Source organism: Balearica regulorum, chromosome 1 (assembly GCF_011004875.1).
Source record: "Balearica regulorum gibbericeps isolate bBalReg1 chromosome 1, bBalReg1.pri, whole genome shotgun sequence".
NCBI lineage: Eukaryota > Metazoa > Chordata > Aves > Gruiformes > Gruidae > Balearica > Balearica regulorum.
Genome location: NC_046184.1, coordinates 69328112 through 69351848, shown reverse-complemented (window position 1 = coordinate 69351848; position 23737 = coordinate 69328112). Strand labels below are relative to the sequence as shown.

Genomic DNA, 23737 nt, shown 5'->3' with positions numbered 1-23737 from the left:
CCCCTTTTTTCCCCTACATAATTCTCAGCGTGAAGCCACCCGATGCGTTGGTCAACACATGACTCAAACATGAATCAGAACTGGTTTGGTCTTCATTTTGCAGAATCCCAGGAACTTTAAAAAGCATTCTATGATCAGCTCCTTCCTGATTAAACATCCTTCATGTGCTCTGTGTAGCAAAACAAAGGCTGAAGGCGGTACTGTGACTTGGCATGTCAGGAAGAAGAGCAAGCACGACAGGGAAACTGTATTAAACACGAAGTAAGCATTGCTTTAAACAGAACTATGTTAAAACTGTAAGGCTGTATTAAATAAAAATTAGTTTAAGTAAAACTATGTTAAACCCATAAAACTCCATTAAATGAAAAGTTAAATTTATTTTGCAGTATGTAAGTGGTTATAAATGGGACAGGAGGAGATTTAGGCCAAGAAGCGCACGGTTGGAACCCATCTGAGTTCCAGAACAATCCTGCCAGGAGCGGGGCCGAAGCCCGGGACCGCTTTCCCCCCCGAGCTGCCGTATGCCCGCGGAGGCTGTGCCGGCGGGAGAGGAACTCCGCTCGGGGAAATTCCCCGCCGCGCTTTGGGGTCGGTTTCACAGCCCTGCGGGGGGGGGGGGGGGGGGGGTGGTTACGGAAGCGCTGGGCAGGCGGGCGGGTGGGCAGGCAGCCGACACCGCCTTCCCCTCCGCCCGGCGCGCCGCCGCGCCGTGACCCCTGCGGCTTCGGGCTGCCCCGCCCCGCCGGGGAAAGCCCCGCACTCACCCCCTCGGCGGCGGGGCCCGGCCGCCTCCTCCCCGCTCTACCCCGAACACGTCGCGGGCGGCGGCGCTGCCCCTCCCCCCCCGAGCCGCCGCGCGCGGGCCGTTAGCCCGCGCGGCCATTGTCCCCCGCCGGCCCCTCGCCCCCTCGCCCGCCTGGCGGCGCGTGCTGCTGTTTCCCGCCCTCTCCCCGGGGCGGGGCTTGGTGCTGCTCAAATACCCGTGAGGGGAGGAGGTGCCGCGCTGCCGGGCCCGCAGAGCTCCGCTCCCGAGGCCCACTCCTGCCTAAGTGAGTATTGTCCGCGCCTCCCCGGGCGGGAAGCGGCTCGGCCTGCGCCACTGATCGGCGGGGACGCGGCACTCCGGGAAGGGCCCTGCGGGGGTCACCGCTGCCTTTCGTGGCCGCGTCTGCCCCTTCCTTTCTTCTCTGCTGGAGCGAAGGGAGCGACCCCGGCGCTACGAGCGCCGCTGCCAGCCCGCCTGGGCTTGGGGGAGGGCAGGGCGGGAAGCCAGCGGGGTGAGTATCGCGGTGTCTCCCGGTGATCCGGGCTCACCTCGGTCCCCCGAGATGTGGATGCTGGGGGGGGGTGTCGTGCCGCCCCCAGTCCAGGAAGGAGCGCCGGCGGTAGCGGGGAGCTGGGCGGCCGCCGGGCCTGCCGCGGCGGGGCGGGCCCGCTGGCTCCGGGGCGGCTGGGCACCCCGCGCCCGGCGGTGCTGCTGCCTCGGATCGCCCCAAGGCCTGACTTCGCGGTTGCGTCTCGTAACCCTTCGGTCTTCTGGGAAGTGATCGGTCAGTGGCCCTGAGGAGGGCTGCGAGGGGTTTCTGCTTTCTCTTACTGGCGGTGGAAATTGTTCTGCCTCCCTGCAGTCCCCCCGTTTCCTTTTCGCCCGCTGAATCCGACCTTGTTCTTCAGCGGTTCGGTTATGCCATCTTTTACTTTGTTTCCTGCTCTCTCAAGCTGTCGATAGCTCTGTCTCGCTGCGGGCTCCCTGCGCCCCGCTGGTCTCTGTCCCGCTCTTCCATTCGCGCCGCTCTCGCATATGTAGCGATTGAGCCTCGGCTCTGCTGTTTACTCTGGCCCTCTTCTCTGCTTCTGTTGCAGACTGCCCTCCCTTCTGTTTAGCTTTTTATGGTTTATGAGATACCACTTCTCTCTTGCCGTGTCCTGCTTGGTAAAGTTCAACATCTTGCCCTCAATCCCTGGTGAGAGTTTTCAGACTGGAGAGGTATTTGCTGGGCAGGGGAGAGTAAAGAGTTAATCCTGTAGCAGCAGCTCCAGAGGGACCCATGCTTGCCTCAGCTTTCCAGCAACAGAAGGATGTGGGAGTGGCTGCTACAGCAAGAAAGGGTTTCTAATGAGTTCTATAACTTGTAGGAAAACCTGGTGATTGGTACAGATGAGTCAATTCAGGGTGTGCTTGCCTCCAGTCTCCTTACCTTCGACAGAGGTGTAGGTGGCTGTGGCTGCCTGTTAAGGTGTTGAGCGCCTCTTGGCTGTCTCTTTGTTTCCTGTGAGCAGTGCTCACATTCTTGTGACCCAACGACAATGCTGAATTCAGGGTGACTGTCTTAAGGCTGGAGCAGGAAGCTGGGTAGTGAGCAAAGTGGAAAGAAACCGAGTGAGCAGGTCCCCTTCCTTAGAAAGGTTTTTCTCTAATGCGTGTAGTCAGGTGATGGTCTTTGTGCCTGGGAGTGACAGCGGCTATGAAAGTGGTGGGTTTGGGGGAGGGGTTTTTTAAAGTGTAAAATTTTATAGCTTTAACTAAAAAATTAAGGTACAAGGTCTCAGAGTTATTTAAATCACTAAAGTCTTAGTCCAGAAAGTCTATATTTATTTCAGAACTTGGCAATTCTTCTTGGTGTTTCTTGGGATATCTGAGCCACAGTCTTGTTGTAGGATACTTGTTTTGTTATCTTTTCAAAATGGTTAAAATGTTTAGTGGAAGAAGGACTGAGGTGATTCCCCAACAGGAAATTATTTTTAAAGTTTCTGTCTTGCCTTTTTTCTTTTCTTTTTTGGTAAAGGACTTTTTGCAAAAGTCCACTTGTGGGGAAGACTGATTGGTGTTCTGTCTTAACTTTTTGTCACTAATCAGACTGAAACTGTGTTTTCACCTGCCTGTGGAAATATAACATTTTAAAATTTATTAATTAAAAGGGGGGGGGGTGTATGCTTTTTTCTCCTTGGCAACTTCTTTACATAACAAGTTTAATGCTGTTCAGAGTCTTCTTTAGGGCAAAGCTTTGAAACACCTGCTCCTTGTGATCTCTCTGATGGTGTTATACAAAAACATTGGGGGAATGCATTGTATGAAGAGAAGCATTTTAGCACTTTATTATTTGTTTGAATTTCTGCAACCTATCCCTTCCCATTTCCCTGTCTTCTCTTTCGGTCTCTTGTCTGGCATTACAAGTAACTGATTGGCAGGGTTTAGGGGTGAGCCGAGGCAAAAAACTTCCATTGTGCACAAGCAGAGTGTAACACCTGATTGTAAGCCTTCTGGATAGGCTGCCCTGTACTAAGAAAGGTTGGTGTGAACATCTCCACTTCTTATTTGGCTTCTCCTTTGTGTTTGCATTGGGTGACATCTGCTGAATTTAGGAAGAAAAAAAAAAAGAAGACTGATCTTCGGTTAAGTGGCTTTGTTGGGTTCCTGCCCTCCCAATTTCTTACAACCAGATTAGGCCAGCTGGCACTAGTACAGCTGAGAGGGTGAGTTCAGCTCAGTTTCTCACTATGCACTGTTAGCAGAACTGTGTGCTACACTCCACCAGTGCTGCCTGTGCAAACCTGGATTCTCCCCTCTTGGGAATTAGGTGTACCTGTACCCAGCACCAGGACGCTACACCTTTGGGTAATGTGAGAGCCTTGTAAAGGTGCTCAGTGTGGCTTTTTATTTCTGTTAGCTCCCAAAACAGTTAAGAGCTGTGATGTATAATTAGGGAAGGCTGATGTGTGTATTCACTGAGCACTCTCACCTGGGGTCACTTATGCCATGTTGTTTCTGTGTATTGTGTTTTTCCTGTGTAACAGGAATACAGGAGTTGTCCATGCTCAGTGGGAATCTGAGGAGCTGGCAGATCAAACAGATAGGGTTTTTTTTTTCCTGTAATAAAATGAAAATGTTTAATCTGGAAGCAGGCAGGCACATAAATCTAGCAACTGCCACCTTTGGAGACCTTCCTGGAGTGGCCTGGTGTTTAGAAGTTATTGCTTACGTCCCATCAAATGAGGGGGTAGGGACATAATAACTATTAACAGGTTTATATGCTTCATGCAAAGACTGCTGGTGTAACTGTGGAGGAGCAGCTGTGAGGTGGTGGCTCTGTGATAAAGCAGCTCCCGTGGCTGCTGGGTATGAAGTGCCAAGCAGTACGGGGTAGGGAAATCAGCCTGGTGTACAGTTTTCTCTGCTGAAGAGGACTGAGTGTAGATGAGCAGGTTTCATTTCCACCAGTTAGCAGTTCCTCAACTAGTGAAAGAGCTGAATTTACCAGCAAATCTGATATGTCTTTGCAAAGCACCTTCCTCTGGTTTTCTCTTAGCATGCTGTGGCTTTTTGTCTATGGCAGATTACAAAGTTTTTGTGGCTGGAATTATCTTCTCTGTGTACTGTGCAAAGCCAAGTACATGCAAATATTTCTAATTAGGGAGCTCAACTCGTGGCCTGGCCAAAGGTGCAAAACTCCTACTTGTAGTCTGATCCTCTGTTAGTTTTGAATGGCTTCTCTTGGGGTTGGAGGGGGTTGCAGGGATCTGGGTTCAGGTTTAATTAAAACTCATCTGTAATGATTACAGAATGTGTATAGTTGGTCCCTTCCCCTGAGGTTTTTACACTTTTTTATATTTTTTGACCCAGACTAGAGAAGGATAGGGAAAGGAGGGGTAAAATGTAAAAAGAAATGTTATGAATCATGCAGAGTGTCCAATCTCATGCTTTAGGTTTGAAAGCAATCTATTGAGCTTCTGTGATTGTCTTGATTTGTACCAGATGTCTGTAGTGAACCTGACATCCTGCCGTTACCCCAACTATATTGGGAAGTGAACAGGACGCTGTAGCTGCCAGTGATGTGCATTAGACACCTCCTTATATCTGGATGAGATAGCATGCACTGCTTCCTGCATGGTTTTTGAGGCAATTGCTCAAGCGCAGAGCATAGTGGTGTGTTGATGTCTCTTTCGCACCCTTCTTGCAACAGCTGCTCTAAGAATCCTTCAGTCCTATCCTCTTCAGTAAGCCCATGGCTTAGAGCATTGTTAGCGCTGCCTTGGGTACTTGGTAACTTCTGTTCTTGATCTGGTCTGCTGGCTTTCCTATCTCTCTCACCTCCATGAGGTGCCGTATTGGTGCAGGGTGCTTCCTGGCCATGGTGGGCATTGGTTGGACTGTCCTTGCTCACGAACACAAGGAAAAGGCTGTACACCTCAGTACATACTCAGAATGCTGTCCTTTCTCACAAGACAGGACAGTGTCATTGTGACTTTAAACTCCTCCTACCCCAGTGTTTTGCTCACCACTTTCCTTTAAAATATCAGAGCTTTTATTTAGCTTCACTGACGGTTTGAGCAGGGGATTTGAACTGTGTGTGCAGTCATTGCACACATGGATGTTTAAGTGTCCACGAACCTGCTGTATTTCCTGATAAAACACTGCGACCTTTGGTCAATTCCTAGTATGCTCTTGCTGTCATTTATGGTGAATGGGCAATGCCCAGGTCTCTGACATATTGGGCTATTTCTTTCATGTCCTTTAAAGGAGAAAATATGTTCCTTGGTCAGTGTAACTCCTGGTAGTTTGGGGTTATTGTTGTTACACCTTTAGATTAACAGCCATAAAAACCAAATTCACTTAGATCAATTAGCCGCTGTATTTTGGTTTTACATTCACTTCCTGGGATTCAACATCAGTCTGTGTTTCCTCCTAAGCTAAAACTGAATGTGAAATGGTTTGTGTTATTTCATGTATGGTCATGTGTTTCCTCCTAGCAAAATTGACACTTTTTTCACTGTGCTTTTAGACCTAAAGCTAGAGAGCCTGGAGCAGTGTTGAGTGGAAGATTGAAGCAGCATGTGGAGGGATCTTGTGTAAATGCATAGGTCTGCCTCAGCAGTAGGAAATGCGTGTTCCTGGAGGCAACTGTTCTGCAATTCTGTCACAGTTTCCAAATGGCTCCTGCTGTGTTTCTTTGAAAAAAAAACCCAAAACTTTCTTAGCCGTATATCATGTTAAAGGTGTTTAAAAGATGATGCTTTCTTTTATGCTCACAGGGCTTATGAGGAGCTTCTGTCAGAAGGCTTTGATCAGGGCTATGAATACTGTTTTGAGTTACCGTCATTTTTGGCTGCCTGGTTTGATGCACAACTTCCTCTTTGAGGTTCTTCAGGATGTCTGGGCCTCCTGTCTTAAGAGATTCCTTCAAGATGATTTTGATTTTTTTTCACTGGCTTTATGAGTTTAATTACCATGCTGGGAGTAGGAGGTTGCAATGCAACACATTGGGAGAGAATTCTCCTAAGGGCCAGTGTGTTCAGTGTCATCGAAGGACTGCTGTGAGGCTTTTCTCAGGGTTGTCTGTTTGGCTGTCTGTACTGGTACATGGTTGCTTCATAAAAGTAAGGAATGTAAGAGATGGTATAGCTGCGATATACTTCATGTTTAGGAGGAAGGAAGCTCACTTAAAATACAGCTTCTCCAAAACATGAAAATCTCAAATGTTGAGAAAGGGTTGTGTATGCTTTCAGAGCAAATAAGCATGCAGCTATGAAGATTTATCTTTGTACCCTTTCTTCCAGAAATGCCTTAAGTCTTTTCTTTGTAGTGAATGTTTCAAGTCTGATGAGGTGAACAGGCTCCACTTAAATCATTCTGGGGTGTACCAGCTGTAAAAGTCCCCTTGAAAGTAAATTGTTCTGTGCACTGACCTGTTGCTTAGTAGCTTCTCGAGTGCTATCCTGGCTGTTGCATCAGCATACTTGTTTTAACTAAGCAAGGAGCCTCGATCAGGGACTGAGCACTTTGTTGCTGCTCAACTGTAAAAGCACGCCAGAGTGCAAGTGTCCAGTGCTGATGCCCCAGCAGGGGCATCTTTTAAATGTGGAAGCAAGCCTTGCATTTCTCACTTGACACTCTCACTGGCACATCACCACTGATGGCTGGAGTTTGTTCCAGGACCCACCACTTACCCACATTACTGAGGAGCTCCCTGCTCTCAGTCCATTTGTCCTTCCTTTGTAATGTCCAAAGACTGGAGCTGTGATTCCTCAGTCTTTCCTGTTTTCCAGTCACTTCCAAGAGGCAAACGGTAAGAGCAGCATGAATATGCCCTGTGATGTTTCTGCAGGGTTGTATTGCAGCTGCTGGGCTGATACAGTTGGGCTTGTGAACACAAAGCTAACCTTGTAAAGACCAGCAGTTTTGTGAGGGTGATAGGGCCTTTTTATCGGCGTTTGCTCTGCTTCCTCTTGCCAGATCCTTAGAAAACAGAAGCATTTTCTCAATATTCGAGGAGGTGAAATGCAGAGTGGGTTTACCTGATTGGAGTTTCTTTGCTCAACACCAGAGGGGAAAAACTAAGCTCAGTCCCAGATTAAAAAAAACAAAAACAACAAAACCAACAAACACCTGCACTGTGGTAGTCAAGATCCAAATCTTGGCCCTTCCTCTTAGATGTGGACATGGCCAAAATATTGAGGTGTGCAAATTCCATTTGGGTCCATCTCTAGTTAGCTGAATCCAAACCCTAGCTCCAAGCTTTGGGGCAATTTGAGATGCAGGCTTTCTGCTGACTCAGTTTCAGCCCAGCTGCATCTGTAGGCTGGCTTCTGAAGAATACTGAACAGTCATGCTGCCTCCATCACAGATCTGATATAGAAACCACAGTAATCAAAAGATCCTGCCTACTTTTTTTTTTTAGAGAATTAGTAATATGGCAGTGTTACTTCTTATTCATTGACATGCTGTGTAGGGGCTGGGCAACAGAGCATTTTGAGCCAAGTGAAAATGAAGGTTGATGAGGAAGTTGGATGTTTTTCCTCTTAAGAAGTCAAAGTACGGCCCTGATAACTAGAAGATTGCTACAATTCATGTCATCATGAAAACTAATATGAAACAGCAGCAGACCTTGGGGAGCCGAAATAAATCTCTGATAAAAAGGCCAATTGGAACCTTATTTTTAGATTTGTCTCTAATAAAATTTTTCTTTCAAAAAGGAAAATAAAGCTCCATCAAACAAACTGTGCAGTGTGTTTCTAAGTCAAAATACACAACTGAGAGTACTTAGTGTCCAAGCTGAGATGTTCAGTCTGTACTAAGGCAGCATAAAGAAGCAAAGGTAAAGATGCCCCAGCTAAGGAGGTAGTCGAACAAGCATCCATGGGGTTTTTGTGTTCCATTTAGAGTTTCAGTAACACTGGAAGATAAATATACACTGAAACGGTTAGGAGCAGGAAGTATTCAGCATGTTTCAATGTATTTTTGCATCAAAGGTGTTACAAGCAAACAGTGCTTTTTTTCTTGCTGTAGTGATTGGTAGTGGCATTATTCACATCTTAAAGGAGGATTCAATCTAAAGCTGAAAGGAAGAGAAACAAAAGCTAACAGCCTCAAGCAATCAGCAGTCATGCTTGAGAGGAGCAGGGAAGGGTAGATTTAAGCAGTCTAGTGGTTTGTGATAAACAGGGTATCTTTCTTAAAAGTCTAGCAAATAAATCACAAGTACTGGGGGAGACGATCTGTTTGGCACTGGGCCACAGACCTGCTGGCATTTCAAAGTATTCTGCCCATGGCTTGTCACTTCTGCCACTTCTGAAGTGAAGCTATTGATGTTGTGTCCTCCCTCGGAGGCAAATGTATGGAAAATGCCTGTAGTTTGGAACCTGTGTTTCCCTATGGTGGGGAGAGTCCTGAGACACTCCAAGCCAATAGCTTTGGTATTAAGCAGATTGTATCGAACAGTCACTTTGGTTTCACAGTAACACATGTATGTACATCCATAGATGCACAAAGGGGCTTGTTCAGCCTATCCTTCACCTGGCTAATATATTGCAATGTCTGTGTTTCCCCTACCATTCCGCTTTTTTTTCTGAAGCCTAGAATCAAATTCTGTGCCAGGCGGACAGTAGGTCTCAGATGAGGTAAAATCGTGGGGCACTGTTACAGGCTGGCATATTCTTTGCAGGCCGAGTAGTGATGGGGACAGGTTTTCTGTGATTATGACAACTTCCTACTTATTTATCTCTGTGCTGTTTTGCAGATCAACAAGCTATCTTCCCTTTTGCTTCCCTTTGCTGTTAGTTCCCTCTCTCCCCCCCCACCCCCATCCTTCCTTGCAAAGTCTGAAGTGCACATGCAGCTGCCATGGGAGTAGTCAGGCTTCTTCCATAGCTAGAGAAATATGAGGAAAAGCTCTGGTATTGGCTGCTAGCTGGGCTGTTTAGTTCCTCTTGGGTTTATAGTCTAGAAATTGAGTGTGGCAGGGTGATGGGGATTCCTTTGGGGATTTTGGGCTGTATGATGTGGGATTTGCTTACACTGTTATTACTTGAAGTGCTATGGACAGCAGTCTGGCACAGCTTAGAATATTCTCAAATAAGGAACTTCATGAGTCTGCGGCACTGTTTCTATCCCTCACTTTTCAGTAATGGCTGGTTATCTAAAGCAGTTGTGCCTGTGGCAAGTTTTCAGGAAAACAATGAAATTGAGTGCTTATGGCTTGATATGTGGATTTAAATGTCGGGTCGCATCATCAAGTGCCTCAGTTTTCCTACCTGTAAAAGGATGCATTGTTCTGTAAAGGGCTCTGCAGCTCAACAATGAAATGTTTGCCTACAAGACAGGTTAGAGCCTTCCAGGTCCAGGAAGAGACAAATAGGTACCACTTCATTTCTTCCAGTAATGATGTCATCCTGACTGCTAAAAATAAAGTTCTTATCTTTCAGCTGCCAGGCAGAGAAAGCAGTGCACAGGTTGGAAGTTTTTTCCTTGTCAGTGACTGATGCTTTATTGCAGTTTCTGCTTTGAAGACTTTAATTCACTCCTAACTCAAATGTGAGACATAACAGTAAGTATCTTCACAACTCACACAACAGGTCCATTGACGGATAGCGTATCTGTCCAGGTGTCCATATGGAAGGTGTCTCAGAATCTAGACAAGTCGTTAAACAAGGCAGTCCTGCTGGCATGTGATTTTGCTGCTGGAAAGAGTATGTTTTCATAAGCAGACAGTGTCTGAGGCAACTGAGAACAGTATCTCACAGGCTGAGCTGTAAGGAGTGGTGAAGGAAAAGTGGTGGTAAGCAGAGGTATTAATTGTGGGCTGGATTCTTCTCTGGGCTGTCTTGAAGATGTGACAAAAGCTGATTTATAGGGTGTCTTAGCACGTTGCTGTAGGGATTCTGGGACCTAGTCCTGTTTATGGCAGCCTTGAGAGCTATTGAGAATTGCCCCTAACACGTAACCATATGCTACTGGCTGATTCTTGCTGCCATGTGGGGTGCTGCTGGTGACGTTTGCAGTGCCTGGAGGTACAGCAGAACCCCAGGCTGGTTTTAGAGCAGCTGAAACCTTGCATGCTTTGCAGCTGTATTGTTTCCATGTGTAGCTCCCTACCTGGGAGGATAAAAATGTGTGCTTACAGTGTTTGCTCTTGAAATACATGGTATGTGGCAATGGTATGGCAGTGACCACCTAGTTTGGTCTCTCCAGCACAACTGTGGCCAGTGCTGCCTCTCTTCCCAAAATGGTGTGGCACCACTAGAAGGGGTGGGGGAGAAGAGTGCTGTACAGTGGATAAAGCTTTTCCCTTGGCTTAGCCCTCCCAGAACTGCAAGAGGTAGTTCAGTGAGGAGAGGCAGGTGTGAAAGAGAGCCATGGAGTGCGAATTGTCTTGCGGTCCTACCTCTCCCTCTTTCCCACCCTGCAAACTTACAGTGCCGTCTCTCCTTAAAGCCCAGAGTCAGAGAGGGGATTCTGGCCCTGCCTGCTGTTGACTATAGTGGTGCCACCCCTCATCGGTGGGCCGCAGCTGAGAACAGCTGCTCTGGTGAGTTCGTTGTAATATTTAAAGACTAATACAACTTGGGGATGAGAGGGAGAAACAGAAGAATGGACACCAGACCTGAAGGACCTGTGTTGCTGGAGGAGAGCAGTAGGTGCTATCCCTCAGGACGTACTCGGCCCCGTCTAAAGAGTTGTGATTGCCTTGAGGGAAGCCTTGGAGACTTGGTTTGGGGGAAGCATCCACATCATTCTCTCCTGTGAAAACTGGTGAGTATGGGGGTAGAATAAATTCTTGTAGTTTCACAGTGACAAGCGACTGGTGGATGTGCTCCTCTGACTAATTACGTATACTAAACATATGCCTGAGCCCTGCATCCGAACACAGTGTTGAGTTAGAATGGACATGCCCCACACTGACTCTTCAGAGCTGATTTAAGGGTCCTAAACTTGTGTTTAAAATACTCCCTCCATTTTTTTTTCCCTTGGAAAAATGGAAAGAACTGATCGAAAACCCTGGTTGTAGTCTTTGTTGAATACTTCAAGGCATCTAGTGGTTTCTCAGGGGCAGTTGTTAACACGTGAAGCTCACTTGTCTGATCGGTGAATTGAAAGTGTGAAAAGGAATAACGTATTAAAACTAACTGGTATTTAAATTTAAAAAAAAATCATACTCCATATATTTTTCCAAGACTTTCAGCAGCCCTAGCAGCTTTAGTAAATTATCTAGTTTCACTCTGAATGCAGATGCTGTTTGTAGCCTTTATCTCCATCTTTACTCATTCTCCAACTAAAGATTCTTTTCACCCTGTATAAGGTAACTTTTTCAATCCACCAGATGTCTTAATCTGAATCTAAAACTACCAGAATTCAAAGTCTTAATGATTAAAACCTTCAGATGGCATCAGCATAATTACATTTGATTCTTTGGGGTTTGCTCTTTAGGGGTCCATTTTTTCTTTGAAATTCCATTAATGAATTTGACTTCTCAGGAGGAACTCTGTGACTATCCAAACCCCTTGCAATGATTCCAAGTAATTATCTAAATCTTGAGGTTTCTGGAATTACTAGTTAACTAAAATAAATGGCCCTGTATTGTAGTAGTAGGGAACCATTTTGTGGTGTGAAAGAAATCCTTTTTCCTGTTCTCAGGTGTGTTTTTTGACCACCCAAGCAGAATTTTATTAGCTGAGGGTTGGAACCCCTCAGGGACTTTCACTGCCAGGGTGGTGATTCTTTGATTCAGGGAAGAGTTTGTGAAATTATCATCTTCAAGCCTCCTTGTCTTAATTTTTTACCATGTAAGTACTTTGGAGTGCAGCAGGGTTTTTCCTTTTTTTTGTCTTTCTAACAGTTCTTATCTCTGCTTGTGTGCAGGAGTGGACAAACTTGCAATTTGCAACTGTGATGGGTGATTTTTATTTTTTAATGTCTCTATTTCTGTGGACGTGCCCTGACGAGTGCCTAACTTTACATAGAGATGAGATGATTCCCTGAGGGGAAGGGAAGAACCCCTATGCATTGTAGGTCTCTTCCCCCTGCACACTAACACCTCTGGGTGCAGCAGGTACCCTGGCAGGGCAGGGGCTGCTCAGCTCCTTTCTGTCGACATTGAGGCTCTTGTCCAGGTGTTTTGCCTGTGTGGGGCACCCAGGGAGGACCTTTCTGCCATAACCAGAGTATAAGCTTCTGCCTCTTTTGGAAAAGTATAAGAGCTTTCAAAACACATTATTTGGGTCTGCAGAGCTATAGCCAGACACCTTTCCTGCACGTTTCTGGGAACTGATGTGAGGAACATGCACAGGCAGACAGGCTCAAGCTCCTCTTACAACTTCTAGTCAACATAGTAAGCTGGTGTGGATGATGCACTTGCACAGCCTTGTGCAGAGCTGCTATGCCCTGCCATTCTGGGCCTAGCTTTATGGGCATGCCCAGAATAGATCTGGATCTTTTTGTTTGACTTGTGTTTTCTGCTTTGGGAATAGAGCAGTGTGCCTCTTTTCCTTCCTGCGATGGAGTGCTTCTTTTAAAGCAGGGAGTGGGGAAAAAACAATAGTGTGTTTCTTTTTGGTTGCCTCTTGCATGAGTGTTTAGACTGAACCAAATGAGTTTTCTGGCACCATGAAACAGCGTGACCAAAAAATGTAGGGAGTCTGGGTTTCAAAGCCACACTCTGAGCTTTCCTTGGAAAGATGTGGCAGGTGGCACCCCCCCACCCCCCCACCCCCCCCCCCAGGAAATGTCTTGACTTCTATTTCTGTTCCATCCTCTTGCTGTAAGAAAGATTACATTGGTCCCTCTGCAGGCTGATGTTTTACTTTGTTTATTGCCACCTGACTGTTCAGCTTGCCCTCCAGCAATTTACTGGAATTCTCGTCAGTGGGAAAAAGCAGGTCATCCTAGCACAGTTTGGATAGGTTTGGGTGGAAGAGGTTTCGCTGTAAAGTTTTGGCCAGTGAGAAATGTCTTTGGTGCTACTCAGCTAGTTTCACCAGCACATCTGGCCACTTCTGTGCAACTCGCAGCTGTAGCAGCTTGTGTTGCATCACACTTCTGCCTGAACTGTGGGAGAACATCTGTCCCTCTGTGTATGTAGTGTGGTGTGAACAGAGGGTGGTGTGACTTCTTGCACCTTGAAAGATTGGGAGATTTGTTCAGCTCGTACTCATGTTACGAAGTCAGCTGGTTATTGCTAGCCCAGATTAGCCAGTGTGGGTTAATCTGATCAGCTGTAGAGTGATGCTGTGGTCCCCCATGAAGCTTTTGGCATGGGCTAGAGATGAGTGGGGGTGGCAATACTGGTGGAGCCCAAGAAGGGCTGTGATGAATGTGGGTTTCAAGGCAAATGGGATGTGGGTAGCAGAGGCTCAATACTACTTCAGGCTTCCCGTGGTCTAAGCCATGATGGTTCAGGAAGTGGTGTTTAACTCAGCAGGAGTTAATATCAGAGGCTATCCACTGTTTACTAGCTGTAACATGAAAACCTTGCTTTTGGGCTGAATTACTTTGATTTGAAAAGAAATGTTATATATAAAACCAAAATATGTGCAAGTTGAGGCTTTGCCTAGCCTACAGAAATGTTGCTGATGTGGACAATTCCTGAGGAGTTTGTGCAAAGCTAAGGTCCTGCCACAGACTCAATGCTAAATCCCCCCTTTCCTCTTCATCTTGGGGATTCTGTCTCAAGTTGTCCAACCTGAATTAACATCTGTCGCTCCTCCAGCGAGGTCAAGCCCAGAAGGGTCACCCTGACTGGTTTCAGAGCCTTGTCAGGTCCCAGAGAAGAGGACTGTACTGTCCCCAGCCAGGGCATTCTTTAGGGTAGAGGTGAGTAGCAGCAACAGGGATTTGAATGGAACAGCCTTTGCTGCTTTGCATTTTTCTCTAAGCCTGTGTTTTAGGAAGCTATTAGTGTGATGTAACAACTAAATGAAAAGAAGAGGTCATGGTTAAGAGGCTGCCTGTGGGCTATCTTGTGTTTTAGACGTACTTGAGACTGTGTTTTGGTCTTGGGGACTTCTAAGAGCCTTTGAAAAGTTGGGAAATTCATGGTGTCTTGAAATTATTACTGTGGTTTCCTTCAGAGTTTGAATTCATTTCTGCTTCCTCTTTTCCATGAGCGTACTTAGCTGTTTAAAACACAGTTGTGAGGGGTTGTTAGTACAAACAGGTACTATGTTACCAGGTATTTGATGGTTAGCAGACCATCTGTTTGAGCTCCTTGGTGCTTTTGCCCCATTTTTGGTCAGAAGGTACCTGTGCAGCAGCCAGGTTATTGCCCTCAGTGAAGGTGGCCTGGTGGGAAGGTAGTGCCCACTTTCAGCCAGGCCCTGCCCTTGAAGCCAGCTTGCATCAGAGACTTCTGTGTGCAGTTGTAGGACTGTTGCATCTAAGGCAGCAAATGCAAAATTCACAAGCAGGATTCTTATCTTCCCTGCCTTATCTTCCCTTGATGTTTGCTAGATAGTTTTGTGTTACTGGTGCTTGCTGTGCTGCTCTCGCACCTTTCTTGCTCTGGGACTTCCTGTACCAGCTGTGACTGCTTGGGCTGCTGGTCTGACTGCTTGGGCAGCTCCCTTTTTTGGTGGGTGAGGGAGGCCACCCTCTGTGTCATGCTCTGTGCCCTCCCTGCATGCCTCTCCCCTTGAGCGCTGCCCAGCCACAAGACAGGCCAAGGGTTGTCAGCCCTGAGCATACACCATGGGAGCAGAGGAGCTTGTGACCTGGGTCCTGTTTTCTCCCTTCTTCCTAGTAGGCCTCCCTGGAGGCTTAGCAGAGTTGTGCTCATGTAACTAGAAGCCTTTGACACTTGATCCAACCTTCCCCATTTCTAGATATTTGTCTGGGAAGTATTGAAATAAGTCTGAGTATACACATGTATCTCTGCATGGGAGTGGGGGCGGTGGTGCACTCGGAAGTCCTGCAGATGTGTTGCAATGTCATCTGGGCGTTTCACTTCAGAATATGCTGCTGTGCACACAGACCCGAGCAGCTCACCTGCGCTCAGTAGGTGCTCAGGAACTCCTCTGGGATAACACTGCTTTCCATTTCAGCCTCTGGCACTGTGAAGGGTCATTCCTCCCTCCCCTGGCTCCACCTCTTGGCTTTAAACCCCCATTTGTAGGTCATGTTACTCCACTATCTTCCATGCGTCTGTCAGGAAGGAGTTTCATGCCCCTCATTCAAGCGAATAGGGTCCTTCTTGCTGGGACAGTTGTGATTTTCCTCTCCAGAAATACAGGTATGCATCACTAGAAAGGTCCTTTTCTACAAGACATGGCCAGACCTATGAGTGCTGCTGCAATATGTGGGTTTATGGGAATTTTTTTTTTCATTTCACCCTTTTATTTCTCATTCTTTTGCAGAGCAAGGACTTCTGGTCTGAAGCAGAGGGTGCCACGAGCTGCTCTGTCTCTGAATCCGTCATGGAACAGGTTAGTTTCAAACATGACTGAAGTCAGTGTTTCACAGTGACCAGTGGTTCTCTTGTGCACTTGTTCCAAGATGCCTCAAAAAGTGCTGGCTTGTGTCCTCCTCATCTTCGTCAGATTTCCTACGGGGCCCCGACACTACTCCTCTCCATCATGAATACAGATGAAAAGTAGATTGAACCACTTAGTTTGCAAGCTGCTTCCTTGTTACCTTCAGTGTGACGCTCGCCCGTTAAGCTGCAGGTTGGAGATGTAGCTATTTAAGAGACTACCCTGTTTATTGATTAAGCTAAAGCCTAATAAAACTAATAAAAATAAAATTAATGGACACACCACTGTGATCAATTTATTGCATTGTTTTGTGCAATATTAATCACAATTATGAAGCTACTATTCATCACACTTAAATCTTATTAACTAGATTAAACTGCTATTGAAATGTCTAACATCCTCCTCACTCCACCTAGTGTTAGGGTACAATTATAAACGTCTTTGCTCTGCCCACAAGCCTTTTGAATATAAACCTGATGACTAGTCCAGTGGGTTGTTCAAGGGGATCGCCACTGGTGTCCCAGTGAGCTTGGGTCACCACGTGAGCTTCACTGCTGTCTGTACTGCATCCATGCTCAGATCATGAAAGATGTGCCTTCTGTTGATCTTTGACTGATCACATACCTTATTCTTTATTTGTTTCCATTTCTGGATTCTCCTTTTTGTTGTCTTTGTTCCTCCCTTTCTCTGCCCTGTCTTCTCTTGAGTAAACAACCCATCCTTAATTACTTTTTATACGTTTGTCCCAAATTTGCTACTGTTGCCTTGGCAATATGGATCCTGTGTGATATTACTGATATGGCTGTGTAGATTTAGGTGGCCTTGCAAGGTTCCACTCACCAAAAGGTACCTGAAACTCCATTTCAATTATCAGCTTCATCCTGGTTGCATATTGATTTCCCAATGCAGTTGGCAAGACAAACCTTTCTACTTTAGCCTTGATTCTTCTCCCTAGTTACAATTAAGCCTAAGCATTTCCTTCTCTTATAGGCAGACAGTCTGCATAGAAGAGTAAGGATTCTTTTTTCTCACTTTATTTCTGTGCTTACATGACATCCTGCTCTCTTAGCTGCTTAACTAAAATTACTGGAGTGTCTTCTAGTTTTCTAGAGAGGCCTTTGTTGGTTATGAGGCCCCACGTTCCAGTGGGACCTCTTGCTCATTTCACTCTCCCTGCCTCGTGGACTTCCCCAACCTAACTAATCTGGGCACTCTGTGCCACCCTGCTTGAAGGCAGCAGGGCACGTGGCCACAGAGGCAGCACGGGTCTATTTACTGGGGGTGAATGTGCCAGTGTAGGTGATACCGACACCCGTGATCTGCCATCTCACCATCACTATTCTTCTGAGCAGCTGCTTGGCGCTCTACAGGGAGCTGAACAGCTTTATTATGGACCTAGTCCTGATCCCTTTGAAGAAGAAATGTGAACTTTTTTTTTTTCAGGCTTATACTATCTGTTGTCTCTGTTTCCCACCTTGTTACTGCTGTGCTCTGATTACATTTAAATGGGGAGTTGTTGGCTTCATTATGCACAGGAAGTAGAATGCCCAATTCCCTAATACAGGGGTAAAAACCTTCCAGACACAGGTGTCTGAATAGAGGAAGTGAGTGGTTTGTGCTGAGCACACATCTGTTTCAAAAGAGGAGCTCTGATCAAGGTTTCTGTCAGTGCCACAGCTGGAGGTGTGAGGAGAAGGTGAGCTGACTCTTCCACGACTGGTTTGTAAGAGCAGAGCCATCTATCACTTGCCATCAGACAGTTCTGTGTGGGTACGCATCCAGGAGTTAGTCTTGTGGACTCCCTGGCTAATGCTATTCAGGATGCCCAAAGGAGGCCGGAAAAATGTGTTTAGGGTTGAAAAACAGCATATGCATAGAGCTTTTGAGTGGGACTTTTCCTAGACATCGGCTTAACAGTGATTTTTTTTTTCTTATAAGATCAATGGATCTGTCCGGATGGAGCGTGCACTGCTGTACACATTCTTGGAGGTATCCTCTGACTGCAAGTTCAGAGAGCAACTGCAGTCCCTCCAAAGCCAGGGGGGTGTGTTTTTCCCCCGCTACTGTTATGATGATGAGGTGGAACTTCAGACTGATGGCAATCGGAGCGGCCACTTGCAGAATGGTGAGCTAGGTGAGTGCTCTTTTCTTCTTCCTACATGCCTCTCTGAAGGTGGTGTTTTTCTTTCCCCTTTTCCCATCTTTGCTGCTGGTCTGTTTCAGAGGAGTAATGTTTTCTGCATTGAGAAACTTTACAGTGTGGTGGCTGGTGGTTGTGTTGGTTGGGATTTTAACACTTGGGATAAGACAGCTAGTGCTGAGCGCTTTGTCCCCATGGGTTTCTAGAGCAGCTGTCATCCAGGGGTTTTGTCTGCAGCACATCAGACAAGGGTGACAAAGCTGGTACTAATGATTGCTGTCCTCAAGGAGTGTGATATTAACCAGTTAAGTTAGGCCTTGCATTGCCGCTCAGGGAGTATCTGTACTTGGGCTAGGATTTTGGAACAACTCTTGTTCTGGTACTGAGTGAATTCCTTTCTGCTCTGCCACTGTGGTGGAAGCTGTTTCTGGTACTGTTCCTGCTTCACTAGCCATCTGCAGGATGGCTATTGCCCCTTGCCCGGGATGTGTCAGCTGGCATGTTGACCTTGACCTACACAGGGTGAGGAGGAACTGCTGCAGTAAATAGCCCTCCCTTATATGAACCTGCATAGGTCTCATGCCCCAAATTACAATGGGGACCTTTGCCAAAAGGAGATAGGACAAGGGTTAATGGTTTTAAACTAAAGAAGGGTAGATTCAGACTAGCTATAAGGAAGAAATTTTTCTACAATGAGGGTGGCAAAACACTGGAACAGGTTGTCCAGAGAGATGGTAGATGCCCCATCCCTGGAAACATTCACAGTCAGGTTGGACAGGGCTCTGAGCAACCTGATCTAGGTGAAGATGTCCCTGCTCATTGCAGATGACCTTTAAAAGTCCCTTCCAACCCAAACTATTCTGTGATTCTGTGAGATACTGTATTTCTGAACAGTGGGCACTTGAAAAAAATCATGCACACTCTCTCACTTCCCCTCTCTTGGTAGGGTGTTTGCTGTAGCTGTCCTGTACAAATTTTGGTTGGAGATGTTCTGACCTCCCCTGTAGTGTTTTTTTGGGCAGGGTGAGGCTGCACTTTAGGTAAACTACAGATAAAAAACCACCTGTTTGCACACTGTCTGTAATAGATGAGTTGAGTGCACACAAAAGAATTGTAGTGCGTATAGCTGTCATAAACGCATGGTGATTGGGGGTACGGTGGGAAGGAGGTTGTTAATGGAGATGGACAAAATGCTATGGATCAGCTTACCTGCACCAAACCTGGTCTGACTACAGCCTGTGACCTAACTCCTGCGGTATGTGTTGGCAGTGTTTGACCCTGAGGTAAATGAAGAAGTTGTCCGGATCATTGCTGCTCAGCTCGCTGAAATTGGAGACCAGTTTGATAAAGAAATCAAAGCAAGAGTAGTAAATGATCTAGTGCAGCACTTTCTGAATGAGAATCTGTCTGGAGAGGTGAGTGAAAAGCAACCTGACTAGCTGTTCCCCTTTGAAATGTTGTGCATCGTTCCTGCTGTGACTTTGAAGCAGCAAGTTTGCAACATCTACATCTTTGCCAGTTTGCTGCTTTAATTACTGCAATCTTAAAATTCAGCCCAAACACTTAGCTTTGAAGATTTGTTAGAGGTGATGCTGTATCCTGTGGCAGCTGTTGCCCTGCAAATTGGGTTCCTTGGGCTCATCTCCTTTCTGCTGATGGTGAAGTTGAGGTAGTGGTGCAGAAGGACTGACTTTCAGAGGCATTTTGTCCTCGTTTTGTTAGCCCAATGGCTTAGCTTTGAAAATCAACTGTCTGGTTAAGGCTTAGTATTTGTCCTTAAGATCTTTGGACTTTGGTGCTGAGTCCTGTATGTCTGCTGCTCGTCATGTGGGTAAAACTTGAGCAGTGTTAGTGCCAGAGGCTTGACTTGTGCTTGTTACTGAATGCTGAAGAGACAGCATGGGATGACACCCTTTTCTAGTGCCATAACTGTTTAGCTCGTAGGCTGTCTGTGTTGGGAGTGGCAGTGGGTTTTGGCCTGGATGGGTGACCTGCTGAGAAGGCCTCTCTAGGTGGCATCTCCACATCTTTGATGCAGTTGTTCTCCCACCAATAGGTGTGATGTAGACCCTGGCCCAGCATCTAATGTGCCTTGCTGCTCTGCAAGGGAGGCAGAGCTTGAGGTCCCTTGTGTTAGTCATACCTCTTTTTACTTTCTAAGGATTGGATCCAAATCTGGATCAAGAGCCACAGTTTTGCTTCCACAGAGCCTTTCTGACATCAAGATAACTGTGGCCTTCTGGCTTGTTTGGCTTTCTCTGCCTGTGGTGAAGTTTCCTATGCTCTACAAGCTAATGCTGTCTTTGAATTGAGGGTCCACCTTCTTGCTAAAAAGGCAGGATTTAATGACTTCAAGCAATCTTTTTTGATTTTTTTTAGTGGTGTGGGTTTTTTCTACTAGAGTTTATCACCTGCATAGACTGATTCCAGCAAATTCCCCACTCCTGCTGTCCTGTTCTCGACCCAGTTAAGTATCAGGCCTTCCAATTTATTGCCTAACCTTTCAGCCTTCAATAAGGCTGAGACAAAAGCCTAACTTCTGACTAGGTGGACCTTGCTTTTTCACAGTATTAGTGTAACTTAGCGTGTGCATATGCACATCATCCCTCTTGGGGAAACTGATCTTGGGAGCGAGGCATTTTTTGTTTCATGCTTGGTCACCTTCCCTAGCTCCTGCCTATGTGAAGGTTTTTCTGTGAAACTCACTTTACTGCCTTTCCAGTCCCCACCTAAGCTTGTACCTCTGATCTTTTCTATGTTTGAGGTGGGTTGCCTTTTCCTGGGAGCCCCAGCATTCCTCTGCCATTTCAGGACTTGGCAGGCTAGGTGCAAACCCTCGGGGAGGAGGGGACTGTTGCACCCTTAGCGTGTAAGGTGCTATCTGCATTTTCCAGTTGTGCATGTGTTGTCTCCCTTTCTTTTTGTCTTGGGTGAGCAGCTGACCTCAGAGATAGTCATCCTTATTGCCATCCAGGGTGTGTAACAGGCAGGCTGCCGTGCCCGGGAGGAAGGGGAGCAGCATCCTGTGAGGTGTTAGAACAAGCACATCAGTTACCAGCAGAGTGCCAGCAGGCTGTGCTGGGACCCCTTTCTTCCACAGCTATTGCACTGAGATCCCTCTCTTCCCTCCATACAGGAGATAACCCGGCGCATGTCAGAGGCAGTGGAAGGGCTTGCACGAGCCATCCCCTCAGACATGGAGCAGGAGAAGGCTATGTTGGTGCTGGCAATGGTCTTAACTAAAAAAATTGCGAATACAATGCCCTCCCTTCTACAGCGTGTCTTCAGCACTACCGTGAACTACATCAGCCAGCAGCTCCACAACTACATTGTCAGAATGGTGAGTACTGTTGGTGGTGTGAGGCACAGCCAGCCTCTTAGCTGGCCTACGTTATTCCCAGAGGGGTGGCCTAGCTCTGAGCTGCCTGCTGGTTTCCCTGTAGTACTGTGGAGGTTTGGCCAGAAGGGAGTGCCAGTCACTGCAGAGCTCTGAAGGTTCATGTGCTGAGGGAGGGAGGTTTGAGGGGTACATGTCACAGCTGCTTGCCCCACTCTCACAACAGCCAGTGAACTGTAGGGCAGAGACATGATTGCTCCTCTTCTTCAGGGAGCTGTGTCACTAAGACTCAGGTTAATCCTGCCCTTGAGGAAGGAAAGCCTGACCTGAGCTCTGATGGCTGTATTTCCCAAATGTCTTGGGCCTGAGGTCTCGCTGTTGCCTTCCTGGGCTCCCCAGAGCTTGGCAGAACTGGAAGGGGAAAGGAATTGCCAGAGAAACAAGAAACATCCTTGTTCTCTCCGCTTGGAGCTGTGGGATAGGTGGGGCTAGCAGTCAAGCCAGGGTAGAGGCTACAGGGCATTTGGCCCCAGCTTCAGTAGCTAACCTGTCGGGAGGGAGAGGAAGAAATCCCCTCTGTGTGCACACACATGTATACTAAGAGTAGGTACTTCTTAGGAATGAGATTTGAGAGTGGTCAGGTCTGTGGTCCTGCCACCCCATGGAACAGTGGCAACCTGGTTGTGGGTGCCGCAGGTCTGTGGGGCGCCCCTGCACTGCAGCCTTGCCATAGACAGCGCTGGCAGTGACCTGCAGAGGGGCCCAGCTCTCCCTGTGCCATGAGACTGGGCAGCTGCCTGGCACAGCACCCCCGTTCTCTCCCAGGCAGCAAGGCACACTGAAGTGTCTCTCAGCATTGCCCTCCCCTTCACTGAGCTTAGCTCAGGGGTGCTGCTATCACAGAAACCTGTCACTAGGGTGCGAGACTGGCCCCCGTGCTGCCTTACTGCTCCATGGAGTGCTGCCACAGCAGGCTACTAGCACAGCGCAGGGAGGGCAGGCAAAGGGCTGCTGGTTGCTCACCCACCCCAGTGTAGTGGTATTCAGAGGGGGCCAGAGCTGGGCACCAGGGGCTGTGCCGTGCTTTTCCCCAGGACTGTTGGTGCCAGCTCCTTCCTTGCTGTTAGCACAGAACTGGGGGGGGGGGGGGGGCGCTGAGGGGTGATGGCAGCCGTGCAGTACAGCAGGTGGCAGCGTTGCCACAGGGTTTGTGGCACTGGGGACTTGCAGAGGCTGCTGCCAGGCTCCTCAGGTGGGAGGGTGGGCAGGCAGGTGCAGGGCCTGGCTGTGGTTAATGCTGGTTCTGTTTCTCTCCCTCTAGCTGCGTGAGTGAGCTCTCCAGCCCTCAGTGTGGAGAATGTGGACTCTCGAAGACTTTTTACTTTCATATATGCAAATCAATTTTTCTGTTCTTAACTTCTGAGATACAGCTGTGAAAGGGAAGGCAGAGCTACATAGATAGGCTTTTGTAGACTAGCACAGCAATAACGGTAGTGAGCTGTGTGCCAGCTCTGCCAGTACTTGTAAGGAGTAGTGCTTGCCCTCTCTCATTTTACAATAGTTTTTTTCTTTTTATGTTCTTAGCAGTAACAGACTCTGTGCAGACCCCAGCCTGTACCTCCAGAGGAAATGCTGTGGGCGTGAAGCCTACCTTCTCAGTAATTTTTCTGATGAGCTGTAGCATTTTGCTTTAGTTATGCTCTTCCCAGCCCTGCTTCTGGTGCTGTAGCTGAGCCATGCAGAGTGTTAATTGTTCTCCGGAAGGCCTCAAGCTGTAGAATGGATGGTTGATCAGCACAGATCACCAAGGGGGAAAAAATAATAATCAGGTCTATCTTAGAGGGGAGCTGGCAGCAAGAGGAAACAACCCTAAAGGAGGTAGGGATGTTCAGGGAGCCAGGGAAAGCTGAAGTATCAATTTCCATAAACCCCTGCTTGCTTGAAAAATAAAACTGAATGACAAATTGTAAAGAAAAGGGCAGGGGACAGGTACAAGGAAAATTCTTTCAGGGAATACTACAACCTGGATATGCTTGAGGAAAAGTGTTTAGCTTTAGAATACCTTGCTATAACGAGAAAGAAGGTATCAGCCTTGCATCAGGAAGAATATCTGGCATCTCTTATGATTTGTAGTGCATTCACATCTCAGGTTAAACAAACTTGGACTCAGGTTGTTTAAAACATACCTGTAATTGCAGGTAATTCACTTGTGATCCAGCTGCCTCAGAAGTTTTGAAAGGATGTAAATATTTTGTGGGGTTTTTTAAGTTAAATAAAATTGTCAGTTCTCATGGCAATACAGCTCTTAAGAATTTCAATTTCCACCTGGATTTTTTTGGTGTTGTCAGTTTTTTTGTGCAAGTACTCCTGGCTTTCCTCTGATTTACTACTGCTTATGATGCAGCTGGCAGCACTAGAGATGTGCCTCACATAACCAAATCTTGCGTAAGTAAAACCACCTTTTTTTTTTTTGGTGCCTGCACTAGAACAGGGAGGGGGGGAAAGAAGCACAGAAATGCTGT

General features: G+C 47.0%; 1 protein-coding gene across 2 annotated transcripts; it reads left to right on the top strand.

The window, feature by feature from the left end:
- The first annotated feature begins 894 nt into the window (after window positions 1–894).
- Window positions 895–23533, top strand: BID (BH3 interacting domain death agonist). Of its 2 annotated transcripts, none has more exons than XM_075757105.1 (6): window positions 895–1049; window positions 15622–15690; window positions 17677–17872; window positions 19148–19293; window positions 21015–21218; window positions 22537–23533. In XM_075757105.1, exons 2-6 carry the CDS (start codon window positions 15682–15684, stop codon window positions 22546–22548), a joined length of 567 nt encoding a protein of 188 aa, XP_075613220.1. In that variant the 5' UTR covers window positions 895–1049; window positions 15622–15681; the 3' UTR covers window positions 22549–23533. The 2 variants fall into 2 exon arrangements, with proteins under 2 accessions (XP_075613220.1, XP_075613229.1); XM_075757114.1 differs by lacking the exon at window positions 895–1049 and adding an exon at window positions 1258–1277.
- Window positions 23534–23737: the final 204 nt, after the last annotated feature.